This window comes from Epinephelus fuscoguttatus, linkage group LG6 (assembly GCF_011397635.1).
Source record: "Epinephelus fuscoguttatus linkage group LG6, E.fuscoguttatus.final_Chr_v1".
In the NCBI taxonomy this organism is placed as follows: domain Eukaryota; kingdom Metazoa; phylum Chordata; class Actinopteri; order Perciformes; family Serranidae; genus Epinephelus; species Epinephelus fuscoguttatus.
Window position 1 is genome coordinate 30,922,583 of NC_064757.1, and position 21,198 is coordinate 30,943,780.

General features: G+C 41.1%; 1 protein-coding gene across 1 annotated transcript; it reads right to left on the reverse strand.

The window, feature by feature from the left end:
• Nucleotides 1-12: 12 nt before the first annotated feature.
• Nucleotides 13-10,114, reverse strand: LOC125889879 (secretory carrier-associated membrane protein 1-like). The gene is made up of 9 exons (XM_049578126.1): nt 9,874-10,114; nt 8,698-8,778; nt 8,356-8,469; nt 7,789-7,900; nt 6,249-6,377; nt 5,745-5,904; nt 5,261-5,362; nt 5,052-5,169; nt 13-4,463 (listed from the first exon to the last, which is right to left on the reverse strand). The coding sequence occupies exons 1-9, from the start codon at nt 9,928-9,930 to the stop codon at nt 4,302-4,304; spliced, it is 1,035 nt and encodes a 344-aa protein (XP_049434083.1). The 5' UTR covers nt 9,931-10,114; the 3' UTR covers nt 13-4,301.
• Nucleotides 10,115-21,198: the final 11,084 nt, after the last annotated feature.

The following is a 21,198-nucleotide window of genomic DNA, read 5'->3' on the forward strand; positions in this document are numbered from 1 at the left end:
GGTCGCGGGGGGGCTGGAGCCTATCCCAGCTACATCGGGCGAGAGGCAGGGTACACCCTGGACAGGTCGCCAGACTATCGCAGGGCTGACACATAGAGACAAACAACCATTCACACTCACATTCACACCTACGGACAATTTAGAGTTACCAATTAACCTAGTCCCCAATCTGCATGTCTTTGGACTGTGGGAGGAAGCCGGAGTGCCCGGAGAGAACCCACGCTGACACGGGGAGAACATGCAAATTCCACACAGAAGGGCTCCCACGTCCGGGATCGAACCGGCAACCCTCTTGCTGTGAGGCGAGGGATTCTCCCCTGGCACTCTTTTTGATAAACAAGCTCTGTTTTGATGCTTATTAATGCACTTTGGCACCTTAAAAAAATCCCACTGTGAATCAAATTATGTTTTTCTTGTGAATTAGAAAATGGTCCCTTCAACAGGTTTGACAAGATTGGCAAAGAAAAAAATATCAGTAATAATGAAAGAAAGGTCAGGTATCAGATATCAGTGGGCCAAATCTGGATGATAATACTGCCAAGTTTTTATTTTGTCAGTGCTCTTAAACCTGCATCAGCATCAAGTTTTTGGTTGAACTACTTGCAACTCCTGTGCGTCCACAAACTACGACAAGTGGTCTTGTTATAAGTAGACATTGCTTGATTTTAAAGGTTTACAAGGCTGGCTTATAACACGGTCACAATCCTTAGCAAATATTTGGCAAGGGCATTTGGTTAAAGGAATTTTTTGACAATAACTTACACAGATAAGAAGCCGATAAGTTACATAACTTTATAAAAACAAGTCAACCAATATTTCTTTCAAATTTTATTTCATGTTAATACCATAAATATACAAAACTCAAACTATTTCACATGCAACAAAGGCCAGACAAGAGTGCATTATGTTATCTTTTTGTTTTTGTTTTTTTTTTACATGTGATTGATGATGGGGATCAAATTTTCAACTTTACAAAATGTACAAGTGTCCCTTTTGAATGAGTTTCTTCTCTGATTCAGCGAAATAACATGGTCACAGGTCAAAAACACATTTTTGTGTCAGCAGACTTCAAATACATCGTTCAGTACTGCGGATCGGCTCGCCAAAACACATCAAGAAATTACCCACTGTGGCATGGCTTCATGTAACGACTGTTTAAACCTATAGATACATGGGAATCATGTGGGTGTTTGCAGCAAATAAAAGTCGTGTAATATTTAAAGTAAAACATGGCAAGGGAGCACGTCACGAACCAAGATTTAAAAACAAATCTATATGGACATTTGGTAGATTTCTCACAGCTTTTCAGGACATAGAATAACACTTGAGGGAGATTTTTTTGTCTTTTTTTTGTTGCCTTTCATACCAGTCCTTCACACATCCTCATCCACACAAACACACCTCTTGCAGGGTCAAGTTGCAAAGTCATTGAACACTTTTTAAATCTAGCTGATAGCTATGATCATGTCATTACAAAACCCACACAAACATAATACATAATGTAAAATCAAACCAAACAAAATTGAAATGCAAACGACTTAAATTACGCCATAAATAAAAACAGGTTTGACTTTTTCCTCTAAATTCAACGTAAAACAAGAAATGTGCAATGAATTTAAAAACATAATATTTCCAAACAAAAAAATACTGCCGAGATGTAGACTGATTATTTCACAACAAACTATTGACCTTCAACTTGGTAACACTTGCAGGAGTATTTCATCCACGATAATGCTCAGTCTGTACATTTGTGATAAAAGCAGTACCAGTCATCAGTCATCGATCATGCACGCCGTCACACACTCACCACCACTATGAGAGGTGCTAAAGCACGACACAAATGTAACCCACCTCCATATTCCCTTCAGCGACAGTAGTCTGTACAACTTAGTTCTGAATAACACTGTTATTATTGTATATAAATTAATGTATCTTAGTGATATCACTGAATGTGCATTAAGTCCTATCCTCTGTTATCTTAATGTTCATTTGGCTATGAAACTTCAGATGCCAGTAACATTAACAGAAGAAAAAAAAAAGTCTGTAAAAATGCAAACGGGCTGTTAGTCTATGTTGTGTACATATACACAGTGTCAGTGTTTTTACTATTTCATGTATGCAGGTTAATCTCTAGAAAAATCAAATCTTTACCACTGTCCAGGTCATCGTCTGAGAAAAGGCTGCTCACTTCTCTCAGTTCTTCCTATGAATGAATGATTGAATGAATGAATGAATGAATGAATGAATGGATAGTGTAAGTCCTTTTCAATAGGAAACATGACAGCAGGAATCCACCACCAAGTGGCGCTCCGATTCATAGCAGCGTTAGTTTTTAACCAAGTGAAGGGCTACAAAAAACAGCTGAGATGGAGCCACATAGTAGTCTGTTAATGTCACATATACATGAGGGGAAATTAGGAAGTTTCTTATGTTATTTCTTGTCTTTAGTGAACCTGGGCCCAGTTGTTCAGAAAGAATCTGATCAGATTTGGGGAATAGGATTGGATCAAATCTTCAAAATGGGTCGTTCAAAAAAAATTCTGAAATCAGATTATATCACATAATCCAGTCTTTTTCTTTTTCAGTTTTGATCTGGATCAAACCTAAACTTCAGTACGTGTTCATCAGGATCATCCTGGTCCCAGAAGAGAGGTGGATTTCAGCAACAAAATGTAATAAAACTTTTAAAATGGTCAAATATTTATGACTGTATTTATATTTTGCACTTGATTAGGCTATCAACTAAATACTTACTTTCTTACTGATACTGACAGCTATTTGGGGGATTGTTTTATGGGGATAACACCCCAAGGCTTCAAGTTACAATGTCACATATCTGTTTATTCTCTTTGGCGAAACCTATGGGGATAAGTGGTAATTGCAGGCTGCCTACACTGGGATATGTAGCCCCTTTTAGTGTTTCTTAGTGATCTTGAAAAGTTTGTATCTGGATCAGGGCGATCCAATCCAATGTTGCTTTGAAAAAATGCTACAAAGTATTTCCAATTTCCAAATCTGCATCATTCTGACCCAGATTAAATTCTTCAACAACTGGGCTGAGGCCATGAAAGCACATAACTCTTCAAGGTCTGTTGTGAGAACTGGTGACCCTACTGACCTGGGTGTTTAGTGCATCTTCACAATTAGATCCAAACATCGTCAATCACTTCACAGCCGCTGGGACATGCAATAACTTTACAGCTCACGTCTCACAGAAACCCAACCGAGGGAAAATAAGTAGGCGAACATCCCCCCCTCAAAACCAGCCACCAGCTGTAGCCAGAGAAAAGCAGACAGTATGACTCTGCCAAAGAAACCGCTACCGTTACTGTGCTGAACATGCATGTCGTTATCATGCTGTCAAATCTTAGGAAGCCACGGAGATGCTGATCCAGCCCACATCGCCAATCAAAGTAGCACACAAACTGGGAATAACTGTTCAACTGACAGGTTTCACTGGAGCACTGCTGGGTGCTGCAGGCGGGTCCTTAAATAAGAACATACCGACATATTTCTACTTGGATGCTATTTGTCTCAGAATAGAAGCACAGATGTAGGACAAGGTACAATTTACCTTTCGGATGTCAATGACTGAATTCTTAAAAAAAGTGAGAGCCAAAATTCTCTTAAAGTAAAGTACACATTCACACACAGGCCCAGGCAGTCAAACATACACTGTACTTTCCGTATGTGACCGAGACAACAGAGCTATGTGCAAAAACACCATGATCAGATTATCACTTTTCATAACTGTATACTGTATTAACCAGGCAGGAAGCTGTTTGGAGGTCATCACCATGACAAAAATAAGGTATGCTAGAACTGCGAACCTCTGCCTGACCTAGGATAACCTCGAGGTGACAGAAGAACAGGGAAAGCGGAAGGAGCGAGTGAGAAAGTGTGAGATGAAATCCCACACACTCAGAGCACACCTCGAGTCACTTAGTGGATGTTTCAAGGGATGTGAGCAGTCATCTGACTGAGAAGCAGACAGAAAGAATGTAGGAGAGTTTTTTTGTTTCTGAAATTTGATCTCAAGTGAAGGTGAACAACTCTGGTCACTTTATCTGACTAAATTCTCTGTTATCTCTGGTCTCTGACTCTTTGCACTTTTTAAGCAGGTGCAAGTGTGTGTGCAAGCGAGTGTGCAGGGCAATCTTAGCATAACAACATTCATAAATAGAATCCATTTGATCTGAGAGCCTGCGGAGCCAGAGTTGTGCATCTTCAATTCTTGTGTGTGAATGTGTGTATGTTTGTATGTGTGTGCGTGTGTGCATGTACGTGTGGGTATGTTCAGTTTATGGCTGAGGTTTGAAGGCCCCACGAGCAGCATTGGTTGCAGCATTGGCTGCGGCGTTGGCGGCTGCAGTCTGAACGGTCTTGTTCGACATGACCCCAGTTGCAAACTCCTGTTGAGCCTTCTCGAAACTAGCACCAGTGGTACGATACAGTGCATGCACCTGGGGAGAGCAGAGAAGAAAATTAGATGGATTCAAGTCAAGTGATTTAAAGACCTGATTAAATGAAAAATACATTTTGTCAAAAATATGTTTACATCAACGCCCTAAACTCCCACTTTTTAGAGGTCCAATCAAATGTGAAGGATTTCATTTAAATCCTTGTGACTGTACACTGCTGAAATATTCAGTTTCACTGGAAAATACATCACAGCACAGAAGCTAAAGACGCTCTCACTTTCGTTTCACTGGGACTGAATCAATTACAAGGCCTTTCGCAGCACTGAATGATTCATATGGCTCACTTCCTGGCTAATCATAACTCTGACATTTGGCTCAACGTAAGCACTGAATAATTATGAAGCACAGTATCCTGCTTATTCCTGCCATCTTGATAGTGCGGCTTGGACCCACATTTCCTGTCCCAGTCAGTATGTTAGTCAGTGTATGTCTGTCCACTCTAAACATTTACTGATAGTGTTTAAATTGTTTGCATTATTGATAGGTTTTTAAAGTGCTAGCTATTGCATCTCAGGTAGAGACTATTAAACACAGCAACTGGCACGTAGGAGCACTTTGTGATTGTCGTACCTTTTTAAACATGATGAGCGAGCCCACAGACAGTGCAGTGAACAGGGCTGCAATCAGCAACATGATGATGCCCACTGGGATGCTGGTGTTCAGACCAGTTAAAGCTGCGATCCAACCGCTGGCAAAACAAAACAATGACAATGTGAAGGAACTTCAGCGCACACTATGAGAGGTACAGCGTCAGTAAAAGCACAAAACTATATATTTACCATGTTCCCCAGCCAGTGATACCAATAGTTTGTAGAACGTGAACTCCAAACTGACAGATATAGACGAAGAAGAAGACAAAGAAGCGGAATGAACTGTCACTCCTGTGGTGGAGACAGAGAGCAAGGTAGTGAGAGAGCTATTTAGGGGCAATAAAATAAAACATTTTGTCCATTTCTATCACTAATTCATCTGTCATTAAACATGATTTCCTCGTGAAAGTCTGTCTTGGCACCCTACCCATGCAGAAAAAAAGGGAATTTGTAATACTAGAGTTAGAAAATGGCCAGAGGATAAGAATGAGCTCCTATAACCTCAAGAAATAACAGCAGTTTCAAAGTCGACTGCCCACCTGTTTTACTGGTTTCATACTTAGAGCAAATACAGCCTTTTGCCTTATCACACAATGGTTGTCCACAGAGAGACGTGTCTCTGCTTTGTTCAGCTGCTACTGAAGGCGGTGTAATCTTCCATGTATCTACTTACCTGAAAGCCCCATAAAGCGGTCTGTACCAGCAGACGAATGAACAGGGAGTGAACAGCAAGAACCATAGCATGGCCAGGCCAAAATCTACACCGCGAGATGCGTCCACACAGAACCAGGCCAGGCAGCCGAACATGTTCACAAAGAGCGTGCCTGCGTGAACTGATAAAAAAACAGAAATAAAGACATTTTGTGCCATTTCAGTACAAGCACATGACAAATTATAATGTCTGCTCAGCAAACTAAATAAAAATCTCTTTGTTTTCTAATGTCTTTGTGATGAACGAGTTGACAAGCATGCTTGATTACAAACTGGCTCAAATTTTTACATATTTTTTTATGATTCTGTGGTGATATACGCTGCAGAGCAGGTTGCTTCTTTTGCACTGCAATATGTGGGTTCGTCTTGAAAACCCAGGTGTTCTGATGGAGGTGTGAGACAGAATTAAAATAAATGACAATGAAGGTAACTGCCCTTTTTGGAGGCTGTCAGATGATCCACTTACACATCCAAAGGTTGTACATGATCTTGACGGTCTTTTGGAACTCTATAGGAATGTCCACTGCGATGTCATGGTAGAAACATGGGCCAACGGGGAACTTCTCTGGCAGGGGAGGCCAGTTGTTCTTACGCCCTGTGTGGACAAAGACAACAATTTATAGATGCTGTGATCACTACACCTGAAATCAGTAAATGTAAGGTATGAGTGTGAGTGAACATTTTGATGACTCTGATTGGGAACATTGAGCAGAAAACCTACTCTATGTTTGTTTTAAATCTGGTGCTAGCATACTCTTTCTAATCCGAGTTATTCACAGTTTCTAGTTGCCTTCTGATAATGTAAGCCACTGTGCATGAAGCTCAAAGATGCTTCTCCTAAATTTTCATTTTACACAGGACGACCTTTTCTCTGCTGGAGGCTCACAATTGTACAATAAAAAGTAAACTGCTGTGTGTCCAAGAGGCTGGTAACCCTAACATTTATGACAGAGGTATTTCACAGAAAATTTTAATTATTTGAAATGGAATTCCCCAGCCCCTCCCTCAAGTGTAATCCTTTCGTGCCTCAATTCATTTGCTGATCATAGGAATGATCAGGCAGATTTTTATGGCCCTCAGCACCACAAGGCCAGGAAGAGGGGAAAACAGGGATTCAGATGTCTTGATTGCGGAAACTATCTCTCGTATATCACGATCGTCTATCATTCTCGCTAATGAACAATCTCTCCAAAATAAAACAGATGATCTGCAACCCCATGTGCAATTCCATCATGGATTCAGAAATGCCTATTTAGAGGCAATCAAGGACACTTGGATGCCGAACTGTCCATTGACAGCTTGGTGCACCTGGTGCATCTAGAACTAGGTGCTAGTGGTACTGGCAAATCACAAGGCGAAGGGGTTTTTCTCTACAGGAATGAGGACTGGTGCAAAAGAGACGTGCCGTACACAACAGATGATGAACTCTTATCTGTGTCTTTGTGCTCCCCCTATTTACCCTGAGAACTCCCCAAAATATTCATCACTGTAGTGTATATCCACCCATGTACTCAGGACACTTCCTCCCCCTGACTGTACTTGATGTTCTTTTATGTACTGTAATGTTGCTTGCTATAAAACAGATTGCCATGAAACTGATCATTCTAATTTGCAGCAGAGAAAAAGCCCGAACAATGCTTTCCCATAAAGTTTAAGTTTGGTTCACACAACCATTACGTATTCATTATTTCTACTCTAAAATAATACTAGTTGAAATGTAATTAAAATTCCAAAATCCATGGTGTTATACATCACTGCATATTATTAAATAAATATAATTAGACAGACAAAATGCTTCATTGGTACTATATATAATATATGAATCAGAGAGTTATGATGTTACTCACAACTGGAACTATGCAATTATGTTCTTGCCATTGTAAACCAACTTCAACCAACTCAACTTTCTGAGACTTAAAACTGTCATGAATCTAACTTTGATTCAGAATGACCATTTAGACCCTGAGGTTTATGCGGTAAGCAAGTGAATGAGGTGACCGACTGACCTCCCGCGGCTCCGTGGGACTGTAACTCTCTCTCCCGACGATCGAGCTCTGCTGCTTTCTTCTCCAACTCCTCCTGCCTTCTCAACAACTCAGCCTGAGCACGTGCTTGGTCCTAACACAGACACAGAAACTCTCTTAAAGTTCACTGACAGGAGTAATGATATCCAGTAAGGTAAGTAATAAAGGTGTTTTTCCACTCAGGTAAGCTTAGAGGTGTGCTAGTTTAGGAAGGGGGAAAAAGGTTATAATCCTAAAAGCAATCAGCTGTTAGCTCACTCATCTTCTTCAGTTTGTAGTGAACTAGCTCTAACACTGAACAGCAAGAGGAAAGCTACACGTGGGGACAGGGCAACAACTGAATTCACACTACTCAAGACTGTGACATGACGGGTTAGGGAAAGCATCACATGTAAGACAGTACCTCATTACGCCGCTGTTGGGCCATCAGATGAATATATGAAGAACAAGAGGAAATGTGAACCAAAAACAAAGACAGAGAGTTTTTGTACGTGTGCTATAAAACTGCAGGTGAGTCAGTATATATAAAGATGTTATTGTGAGCAGTACCTGAGTCTGTAGCTGTGAGTAAGCCGGCGGCTCTTCTGTGGGTTTCATGATGGCAGGCTGTGTGTTCTGCTGGGCGGGGGCAGGAGTAGCTTTGGGGGCATTCCCAGGGGCCGCCTGTAAACCAGCATAGACCTGCTATATTAATATTTGTGCAATCAAAAAGATAGACCCTGAATCAAAACTGTAATTAGGCCACAGTCATATTTTGTCAGTGAAATCCTTTGTGACTGAGAGGTGGAGAAAGAGAGAAGGAGGGTAGTGGATTAAATGAGGTCAATGACTCAGAGGCACACAAACACATGCATGCACACACTCATCGATGGCGACGCTAGTTAAGCTGACCGTTCTGGCGTCTGTGAAGGGGTTATACTCCTCCAGACCACCAGGAGGGGCAGACCGGGTCACCTGCGTCACTGAAGGATCCTACAGGACAGAAAGGAGGACAGAGGGATTTAGAGGGGTAAAAACTACAGCCACAAAATGAAAAGCGTATTTATTGTTGTTATAATTTAACCTATTATTCGTATGAAAAAACACAGCTGACCACACAGTCACTGGGTCTGTTAATTCCAAGTAAGGTGGACATAGAGTAGGATGTGCATGCAACACCATGTGCCATTAAGAGCCAACAGTTTGCAGGTATTTATTTCAACCAAGACTCCACCCACTGATTAACACACCTGCAAGTAGGGGAGGGACTTAACATTTAAATCACCCACTAGGTGTCCTGTTAAGGTGCAACCAACAGACTGTTGGCAGGTCATAGTGAAAGGTAAGATAGTTTGCAAAGGAGAATACACTCCTCTGTGCATAACTGTAGCATAAAGAAACAGCTTGATGCCTGCATCTAGCCTAAATCTTAATGTTTTTCTAGCTAAATCGGTGTCCTAAGATAAACAGGAAGTCAATGTTTCAAGACATTATTAAGGTCCAATACTGTGTGCGACGTTTATGCATGCAGTGTTAAATGATGCAAAGTTAAGTTTATTTTGGAGCACTGCTGTGACTGTGTACAACTCCACCAACACGTTTAAATCCCCTAAGCCTGCGTCCAAGCGACATTTAGAGTTGACTGTGGGCACACAATGCACCCAACTGATGCTAACAAGCCGGTTAGCTAACTTATTTACCAAGCTAGTAGGTGCCATCAAATGTTTACTGACGCTGGGCAGTGCTAGCCGGCTAACATCATGTGTCTTTGTTCTTAGTTGGCTTAAACGTCAACACAACGTTAAAAACACCAACGTCCTCAGCAGTAGCACGCTAGCTAATCCTTCACAGCTTATTTTACAAAGTGAACAGCCATATAATGCGTCAATGGTAAGATAAATAATGTGAGCAATGGTTAGCTCGTTGTGCTACCTAGCCACATACCAAGGAAACGCTCAAGCTAGCTGTCAAGTTACTAGCTGAGACAGTTAGCAGGGATGCTAAAGTAACACTGGCCTCATTGGGCTTTGAAGCGTACATTAGCTAGCTAGCTAGCTACCTAGCTAGCTGGTTAGCTAAGTAAGCTACCTGAAATGGATTGCTGAAGTCCGGGTCTGCGAACGGGTTGCTGTCAAAGTCGGACATTGTACAGCCTTTCTAAAAACGGTTTCCTGTGTGGAAGAGCTCCCCGACTCTCAAGGGAAGGTTCAGTCTCCTGATTTGACTGCCTCTCTCTCTCTGCTTGCCTGCAGTCCTCTCCGCCTCCTGATGATGGAGACCCCTTACTTAGCAAGCTAGCCAGTAGCACAAAAATGGCAGGAGGAGAGGATGCGTGATGAGCGGCGCCTACCACGTCACGGTTTCAGCACCACGGATAGCATGACGCCTGGACAGGTACAGTAACATCTGAACACACCGGTGTGGTGCACTGGGGTGAGGAGGATCTGCCCTTTGTTTCTCTGGTTGTCTCACATAGAAAGTCAAAATTATATAGTTGAGACACGAACACTGTTGATTTCATTGAAATGACAGGGATAAGCCACTTTCATCTGAGATGTGGTCAGGTTAATATGTCAGGGGGCCCTTGGACATGGGGGCAAAAATGTATGTTGGGGCCCCTGTTAACCTCTACCACCATTTTCACTTTCTGTGAATTGTGCATGCACCTACATTGGCTCCAAGTTTCCATCAAGTGGGCTACAGTGCATGGCAGTTTCATTATTTATCCAGAGACACAAAATCAGCCTGTAGGCTACTCCCATGCTGAAATACTCCCTGGCCCCACGTTTTCTGTGTGTCTGTTTGTAACAACCACTACAGGTCTCTAGCATAAGAAATGATAGGAAATGATGGAGTTGCATCTCTAGATCGGTTTCGCATGCACTTACTGATCAGAGATCATGTTGCCACACTTACACTAAGATCTGGAACAAAATCCCGTGCTATGTTAGAGCAGTAACCTTTATTACACATTTCAAACACACATATAAACACTACCTGATGGAAGGACAGACCTGCAACCACTGAGTTAAATCCTATATCCCATTTTACTCACTCCACTTCAGTCTACTCTGCATTGTCTCAGTAGCTGCCTATGTTTTCTTGTTTGGCCTCTGTTGATTGTTTCTGCTTATCTACTGTATTGTAATGTGTTTATGTTGCATAACAGGAACCTGCTGAAAACTAATTTTTAACTGAGTCATGCAGGTTTTAACCGTAACACACAATAATACTTTTAACTCCTCTCCTGTATGAATGAATGAAATGATATGAAGGGAGAAACCCTCCTCAGGATTGTTACCCCAGCTATCACTAACTTGGCAGGGTTTAGGTTCCACTGTCACACCAGTGCACACTGCAATCAATACATCTTGCATTCAAAGTGCCCACATATTTCCAAAGTTACCACACGTGATTATTTTCACTGTAAACGGTCAACCATGGCACACCTTAATCTTGCCCTGACCGTCTGACTGGTCTGCAGAGACACAAATTAATAACCTGAAGAACACATCACAAAATATGAAAATGCATTCAGATTAAAAGTTAAATAACTACATGGCTAAATTTTAAAATACGTGGTCCACTGATCTACTTTCCTATCGACTAGACAGCCGCCTTCAACTCAGCAGGGAAGCAGACCTGAAATACATGAAAACTAGAAATGTGAAAAACATTCAAACACAACAGCATAAAACACTTAACACAAAAAACACTTGTAGGCCTACACTGCCCCAGTCTTCCCGACACACCAGCACGGGATGAGATGTGCACCTGTCTCATCCCACTCTCCTGAACCAACATCACAGCCTCCGTTCCTCCTGCAGGTCACCCCTTATCCAAGGTGTCACTACCTGGTGCACCCCCTTTTTTCCTCCATGCCACCTGCCACATGTTATTTTGCAGCAATGTAATTAAACAAATCTTTAGTTAAAGATATGTCCCATGAGCACAACACACGGCCCCTCTATAGGACAGGACAACACAATTATTTAATAACACAGAATCTGCTTTAGTTGATATTGTACTTTTAGTGGTGCAAATTCTCTAACAAATATGCAGTCATGAAAATTGCCAGACATCAGCTGACACTCACCCTGAGGGACTTTTGGAGACCCTTGATCTATGTCACCTACTGGCAGTTGCCTACTTAACCCAGTTGCTTCCAGCCTTGAGTACAATTTTTAAGTAACTTACTTTAGTATTCCCATTTTTTTTGCTATTGTGTACTCCCCTACAGTTCAGAGGGAACATTATAGTTTGTACTTTAGATATGACACACTGTATATGATGAGCTTACAAAGAAAAAGAACTGAAACTTCTCCCATTTTGTGAAGCGTGTCGGAGAACTACGGTAGCCAACATGCAAACATGAATGGCCCAATCTACAGCCAATGTTTTGTTTGTCCATTTTGGGCTACTGTAGCACAACATGGCGGACTCCGTAGAAGAGGACCCACCAGTTACGTAGATATGTCATTCTAAGGTAGCGAAAACAAAAGATTTTTAATTTTCAGATTATTATTAACTAATGAAAACATGGTCATGAATATTAAATACCATTTTTTGCCAACAGATGCCCCTAAATCCAACACACTGACCTTTAAATAAAAATGTCTGTCATGCAGGGGTGCAAATATACAGTAGACAGTTCAGGCAGTGCAATTGCACCAGGACCCCTGGAGTGGAGGGGCCCATGGAGAGAGCGGGCCCTTGCAAGTGATTCAGATTGGCACCTTGTGTTCAAAGATATATCTGTTCAAAGATAAATGATAACAAAAAAAAATATATGTTTAAAAATGGTGCCACATATGTCCTTAAAAAGACAAACCTATCTGTAATGGTACTTTTTTCTTTTTCTTTTTTTTTAAAATATGCTTTTCCCATATAAATATAGGATCTATAAATATCCCATAAAACTATGCAATGCAATGATGATTGCAATGATGTTGTTGTTATTGGCCAATCTCAAGTCTATTTGTGTCAAGACAATACATGCATGATAGGGCTGGACAAAACAGTTTGCACTGGGGCCTGTCATAATTTCTTAACGCCACTGCTATCATTAATAATAATCCAAAAATACAATACACTCTGACAGGGGCAGTACATTTTACTCATCATACTTCTCTGGCTCTATTCAAGTAGAGTTTTAAATGACTTTTGTGGACTTTTTTGCAGTGGATTAAATTGTTTATACTTTTTTTTCCCCCTATCCCAAAGATGTCAACCCAAATTTGAATTATAGCTGATTTCTTTTACCTTTTCCATATTTGTTTCTCAGATACACCCTAAAAAATTAAAGCATTAAGATCATTTTTTGGGAAAGACTGAAGGGAGTATTTCTCAGATTTAGTCTTTACCACCCCCAAAACACAACTGGAACTAAAACCTCATGGGCTGTGAGGTTGGATATGAATAAAGCAAAGGAAATTATTTGATTATTATTATTTTCTGGTCTGATTTCTATAACAGCACATATATTGTGCACACTACACAGTATTCGAGCTCCTGTAGGTCAAATAGCACAGCAATCTCCTCCACTTGATGATCATGATGATTATGTTAATGATGATAATGATGATGACGATGATGATGTATGAAAGTGTCTGCTGTTCAGTTGGTGTTTTGGCTGTGAGAGCCGGAGAGGCGAACCCAGACTACTTATTTCATGATATGTAACACTGACCTCTTTCTCAGCAGCAATCCCAGACAATTTACTGGAAATCATTTTATTTCACTCTTGCTTATAAGAAGTATCAGACCCCCAGAGAGCTCCTGTGTGTGCGTTGGCTCTGAGGTTCTGTTAGTTGCCCCAAACGACCACTTGGGGGAGCTACGATCCAATAGGTCTCCTGAAGCCGCTCCGCAGAATCCTTTCTCATTTGCCATCAATTTATTTTCATTCAAACAAAGGGTGACCATGTGAAGAACATCACATCAGTTGACAGCCTGTAAATGTGATTTAAACATTTAAGCACCATTTACTCAGATTAAGTTTCAATTGAAGAACAAATGCTATTAGGTGGAAATCTTACAGTATGTGGTAAATGATGGAGGTTAAAATATTCCCTTTTATTGTTTGAATCTTATTGCTCATTTTTAAACAAAGGCACCGTGTTACTCTGGTGTATAGCCCCAACACCTAATACCTTTAACTAACCTTTAATGTGCTTTTGTTAATCAGAAACTAAACACCTTCATACCCTGCTAATGTGCTCCTTCTGCTTTATGTGCTGTACCTATATAATGTTTTGCACTGATAGACTCTAGATAAACACAAACTGTGGATTCATTACAATTCAACTCCTGTCCACAAACACACACACACACACACACACACACACACACACACAAAATGAGCATCGGTTCCTTCCCTAATCTTGTATTAATGGACCCAATCACAGACTCTATGAATAATCAATGGCCAGTGGTCTGCAACCGCAGTGCTGAGACCTTGAGTGAAACTGAATTTTCCTAATAAGACACACACACACATACACTCACACACCTTGAGGCCCTAATAAGCACTAATGCACTGTGGGTTGAGAATACGTCACATGGTTTGTTTGCTGCAAAATGTGAAAGATAAACATGCTGTACAGCGTGTGTAAGTGTACATATGTACTGTATATGTGTTTGTGGAGAAGTAGGATAATGTCAAAACAGGGACATGTCCGTCCTTGCCCACTCTCTTCTGCCTCTCTTCTGCTGCTTTCCACAGATGACTCTGTGAGGAAACAACCGCTTTGGCTAATAGCTGCTACATTAGTCTCTTAACCAGCTGGTCATGGCCATTTAGAAATGTTCATTAGGTCGCGGACCAGAGTGGATAGGTGTGATAGTTCACTCCCCACTGTTGACTGTGGACAGACGGAAAAAGAGATGGGGGGAGGCGGACAGACTGACAGACAGACAGATGGAGAGGAAGAGCGAAGCAATTTACTGGCCAAAATGACGACCAAGTGTTAAAAGCCGCAGATGCAATTATCGTCATATTGCCCTGAATAAGAACCTTGTGCATAATTAGATCTCATTAAGGTCTATGAGTGTTATTTTAGGGCTCTGAAAAGGTTGGATAAGCAGGACTTGATATTATGGGTTATTAATGCTGCAACATCTGGTGCCATTCTGGCAATAGTCTCACAGTCATGTGGATGGGCTGGAAAATTCAGCACTGAACTGATGTCATGACCATAAAGTCAAACACAATGTAGAATGCATTATTCCTATATGACTATAAGGATGGTGAGATAAATTGATACTGTATATAGATATGTGTTAATGTATGGCTTTATATATGGAGTATGCATGCAGGTGAATTTGTTTGTGCTCTTGACCAGTCAGAGCACATTACACACCGCAGAGGGAAACGGCGCTCTGTCGCCGGAAAAGCGATTGATTCTCCATTTCCATATTAATGAGCAGATTTGTTAAGAGCCTGCAGGAGAGGGAGAAAATAACAGGGTCTTCATAGGGCACGACATTTATAAATAAAGCTGATGCAGAGAAAAATGGAAATTAAACCTTTTAGTTTAATAAATTTGAGGCGTCCGCAGCAAAGCGAGCGATTTGCATTTCCATTTGTGGCCAAATAATGAGAGTGCGGGTCCATGATGAGCTTGCTAGCGCTGCTTTTGGGTCTCAAACAGTCAGACAATCACTCCAGCGTGCAGCCCTCCACATCAATGTCATTAGCTCAGGCCTGTTAACTCTGCTACTTGGCTTTCTAAGATTATTTGGCAAACTAGAGATTCCTATTGTCACTGTGAATGAGGAGTAGGATTACACACAGAGCAAAATTTATTCTGTATTTCCCGTGTTTCCCAACCTGGATGTGTCTATATCTTTTTCCGTGAATATTCAACATCCTCTATACATCTAGGTGTCACTTTAAAATGATCCTTTGTTGTTCTAAAACAACCCTGTCGGAAAGAGTCTCTGTCTCTCGCTCTGTCTCTCTCATAAACACCTGCACTTAGACACACACAACACGCGACTCACACGCACACACAAAGCATCACTGATTGAATTTATTGGGGAATGGATGTTGACTAGACCACTCCAAGTAGGCTAGATTGTTGTTGTTCCCAGATTGACAGACAGACCCAGAGCGGCTGATTGAAAGTGCCTTTTAGCTTGCTCTCACTGTATATTTGATTTGGCAAAATGGAAGGGGAGTCCAGTCTTTTCCCAGGATGCAAACACAAGTCCCTGTGTTTGTGTGGGTGTGCGTTTGTGTATTTGTGCGCACCATGCACACATTGACTGGTGGATGCTTTAGTAAATGCTGCATAAAATATACCCCTTTCAGGTATTAATTGAATAATGCAAGCACTCCTCTTGTCAGCCATCAAGTGGGCCACTTTCTCAGTGGCCTGTGCTGCTCTCCTTGCCTGTGAATTGACTAGATTTATCTGTGTTGTTCCAGCCAATGGATGCCATTTGTTCCAAATGTTTGACATAAACATGCAAAGAGCAGAGGCGTGCACTCATAAAATAAGCTTCTAGACTGTTGTTTTACAGCCCAAAGGGACCGACGGAGGGGGGCCTCTCAGCCTATCAAATCATGTGGAGCTCTTGCTGAGCCAACGGCGTGTTAAAGTTCTCTCTCAACCAATGATGTGATGAAAAGGAACAATTGCCGCCATAAAGAAAGAAAGAGGAGAGGGGGAGAAAAGGAAGAGGAGCATGGAGGAGAGAGACGGGAGTGCTCTGGGAGGAGGGAGAGTGCAGTTGGAGGAGAGATGTGCAGCGTTCTGCTAAATATGCACACTTATTTTCCATGCCTTTAATGGGACACATCTCATTGGGCGCCTTATGTCTGCTTCCAAACTATAAAAGATATTTAGCTTTACACCTGCAGGAAATTCCCCATAATAAAGACAATATTGGCATATGGAGGCTTTGCTGAATCTGCTCTACGCTTTCTAGTGCTGTCGAGACACCTATATGGTATTAATGCAGCTTGAAAAGAATAAAAATGATTACTCTAGATTTATTTATATTTGACTTTTATTTTTGTGCGGAAAGAGATGAGAAAATGAGTCTAATCAGGATATCCCTTAATTTAAGTGCTGCAGTCTTTGTAGAGGTAGAAATCCCACTTAGACGCTGTCTGTTTTATGTGTATGGATTAGACTCAGGTGTGTGTGCACGGTTTTGCATGTGTGTCTGCGCACATTGAGGTTCGATTTGCTGATTTAGCACCTCTCTAATTTTCCACGGGGTAATATTTGCCTTACCTACAGCCATCTGTTTTTATTATCCGGGTGAATATGTTTGTCTAAGGATATCAATAATCATAAACAAAGCCATGACTCTTTCACCTCTCCCTCCGCATACCCCTCTCGATATCTGCGGCTGTCTCTCACACAAGGCTGCTCTCTCAGCTCGCGCTCTGATTGCACACAGTCTACATATTTCAACGTGTAATTGGTGAAAAGCAAACATTATCAACCCTAGTTTCAGTCAAACTACGCGCACACATGCGGCACATAACCGCACACACCCAAATTCACACACACTGTGCCGTGGCTCATGCCATGACTGAGTGTGTGCTCTCCTATTACAGACAGTAATTACCGTCAGTCACCCTGTGTGTCCATAACAAGCCAGCATAATGCCCTAATCAGGCCTGGATTAATCCAACCCTCTCTCTAATCACTCTAAAAGTGATTTATATTGTTTTTCCTGTTCGGAACAAATGAAATCTGTAGCCTAAATTAATACTGGCTTTTCATCACTGGGAAGTTAAAAAGCCAGTAACCATCACATTCTTGTCATTAAGGCTGCGTCTGAGGAGACACATACATGCACACACAGAGGCGCACACACACACATGCTCACATGCGTATTTAAGTTGAAAGGAAAAAAATATATAATGTAATATTCCATTAACTTGGCAAACTAATAACATTAGTCTTGTGCTGAGAAAGGCTTTCAGACCAAGCAAATGGGGTCATCAGAGGAATAACTAAAATTTTATTGCTGCTATTTCACATTACATATCCTGAATAATTACAATCAGAAAAATGGTTGCTGATGAATTACATTTGCATTGTACAATTGTGTCCGCTTTTTTCCAGGAAATTTTTTTAAGCTGCAAATTAAGTGCAGTGAGAGTTTCTTGGCCGGCCTCACGTATGTCAGCACAGGAATATTTTTGCACTTTAATGGAAATGAAATCATTTTTTTATCCATCTACCAATTATTCTGATGAAAAATGCTCTATATCATTCTGTACAAGTCATTTGTCAAATTGTATCAGCCACAATCTTGCAATTTCTTGGTCCCGAGCTTTCGTTTAAGAAAGCATGCCTCCTATTTTGGTCCATGCCTCCTACTTTGTTCATTTCCATTGTTAAACAAATCAATTCCAACCCTGACTCACTTCCCATTGTTTTTCATTATGAAGAACGAAGGCCGGACACGAATCATAACAGAACCCTGAAATTTCCTGCTCACTACTCCGTCTGTGCTCGGAATACAAACCAACTCACAAGACGCACATTTAACAAATGCAAATTGTGTGCCAATCTGGTCGAGCTATCTGGGGCTCCGGGTTCCATATTCATTTCCTCCACCCCACTGTTCGCAAACTCCAAAAACAATCCTGGGGTTAACCTGAGAGGGAGAGGAAATGGAGGTCTGACAGTGTCCACTATCTCGCTCTCTTTTCTTCTCCTTTATCTCTTTCTCTTCCACACAGTCTCTCACCTTTGCTCCCCTCTCCTTCCTCCCCCTCTCCCCCTCTTCTCCCCTCAGTCCCCTCTCCCCTGTTCTCTTCATGCTGTGTAATTCTCATCTTACACACTCTGTTGCTCTGGACTATGAATAATGCATGGCGTGTGAGAAATCCTCAATCTCATGCTTGGCTCCCAGCGAGCATTACGGAGCTTGCATCTCTATTACGGAGATGAATAGGGGAGAGGGGAATATCGCATAGGATACGCTCTAACTTCATTGTTTGTTTTCAGCATTAAAACCCCAATCTGGGATTTCTTTAAGCACATATGAATTATGTATATAAATATACAAGGAGAAGCCTGCTGATGAAAAATAATATCGTCAAAACTTCAATCTACCATATCGTCACCATTTTTCTCCAGTATCACAATACAAATAGATATGAACAACAAGAGCAAACTATTTACAGCTTCTGAATAGATTTAAAATTCATGTGCTTGTATCCCGCCAGCCCTTGAAAAATAATTTATTTTCAGTTAATCAATTTTTTATAGAGAACTAGTTTAAATTCAATCAAATAAAGCCATAAAAAGCAGTTCCATAACATTTTTTTTGTTGCTGTGCTTTGTTTCAATTCTGTAGGATTTTTTTATTTCTCCCCTCTGTGATTTGATTTTATGGAAATGATAAGATGGCAACCGCAGAGACAAAATGCATTTTATAAATACGAGAGTGTGATTGGGTGCACGAGTCTCTGGCTGTGTGGGTCCCACCATCGGAGTTCATAGCGGAAATACTGCAAGTGCAGACAAGAAAGTGGAATCAAGTGGCTGCTCACAGTGGGGAAAAAGACAAAAACAATTTGACAACAGGTCACGTTAAAGTCCGCTATGTTCAATCCACAGTCTCATTACATGAGGAACAAATGACAACTTGAGCCTTTCTGGAGACATGGCAAGTATAAATGTATTAAAATGACTGTTATGTCTCCCATGCGTGGGTAGTAATTTATTACAAGTAATGCACATGAGTTAAAGAGGAGCTTTTGAAAGAAAAAGAAAGAAAGTACTTTTTATATTTCTTTTTTTAAACTGTACTTCTACTCTTTACTGGAGTATATTGTTGAGACACGATCTACTTTTTACTTCGCTACATTTGCTATTTATACCTTCTTTGCAACTGTTTTAAATGCAGGGATTGAGAGAAGGGGGGGGAGCATGCAAGGAGTGTCTCTGCAGATAGAAAGTTTCAGCTGTCTGAAAGAAAAGGATGCACCACGAAGCAAAACCAAGGAAACTATGAAAGTTTTTTATTTTTATTTTCCTTGAGCAAAAGCAGGAACAAAAGACAGTTTTTAGCAAATCCCTGACCACATCTGGCCATACTTCTTGTGCCAAAATCTAAAATACACCAACGGTTACATGATGAAGTGCTTGCACCTCCCGAAAAACACCGATCTCCACTTTTATAAACTCATATTCTGACCTCTGCAGGTATATCGAAGTTGCGCAAACTGCATGAGAAAAAGATGTTAGCTAGTTAATGTTAGCCAAGTTAATTTAACATGTAGTGTTTGATGTTTTCATAAGAAAGAGGGGAAGAGAGAGAGAGTGTGGGAGATTGTTCATATCTCAATTGTGTATTCATTCATTCAATTTCTGTAACCACTTATCCTGTGGTGGGTCGCAGGTGTGCTGGAGCCTATCCCAGCTGACATTGGGCGAGAGGCAGGGTACACTCTGGACAGGTCACCAGACTATGACGGGGCTGACATGTAGAGACAGACAACCATTCACATCTACAGGCAATTTAGAGTCACCAATTAACCTGCATGTCTTTGGACTGTGGGAGGAAGCCGGAGTACCCGGAGAAAACCCACGCTGACATGGGGAGAACATGCAAACTCTATACAGAGGGGCTCCCTCACCCCCAGGGTTTGAACCCCTCTTGCTGTGAGGCGATAATGCTTCTACTGCTATTTTATTTACCAAACCTTATCAACGAGTGCTTTTTTTTTTTTTTATATATATATCATTTTGTACAGGCTTGCACTAAAAGTAACTTGTAGTCTGAGTAATTTACTAACCAGGTCGTTTTTACTTGAGCTATTTTTAATGAAAGTAATATGGTTTTACTTAAATACAGATTTTCAGTACTCTACCCACCACTGCTCTCATGATGTGAATTAAAATGGTTACGATAGTTTAAAAGCTGTTTTGACAATTTTTCCCAGTCTGTTGTCAACTGCTTCTTATTGATTGACATCAACACTCACAATAACACAATTGTTATTTAAAAAAAAAAAAAAAAAAAGAAAGAAAGAAAAGATTTTGGTTTCTCCTGACAACCTTGCTGCTTCTGAGCGAGCGTTATGTGTGTGTGTTGCTGTATTGTGTGAGCCGTGCTGCGACATGGAGCCATGTTTTATGGAGTGTGTACATGCGATAAAAGCACTGAAGAGTTAAAGTGCTTTTCTACCATGCTCAAAGCCATGTGTCAGCACTAGACCACTAAATCCACACAATTCCCTTGAACAGTTTCCCTTCCTCTGATAGTCTATCATTCCTCTGTTTCAGGTGGCTGGCCACTGTGGCTGACAGGGCCGAGTCCTTGAGGAGATCATGTGTCTGTGGAAAGTACAGGACAAACACTGATGTTTGAGCTTTCAAACCAATGTCCCCGCTGTTGCCTTTTCCCTCTGTCTCTGCTGTGTTTCACTTCCAA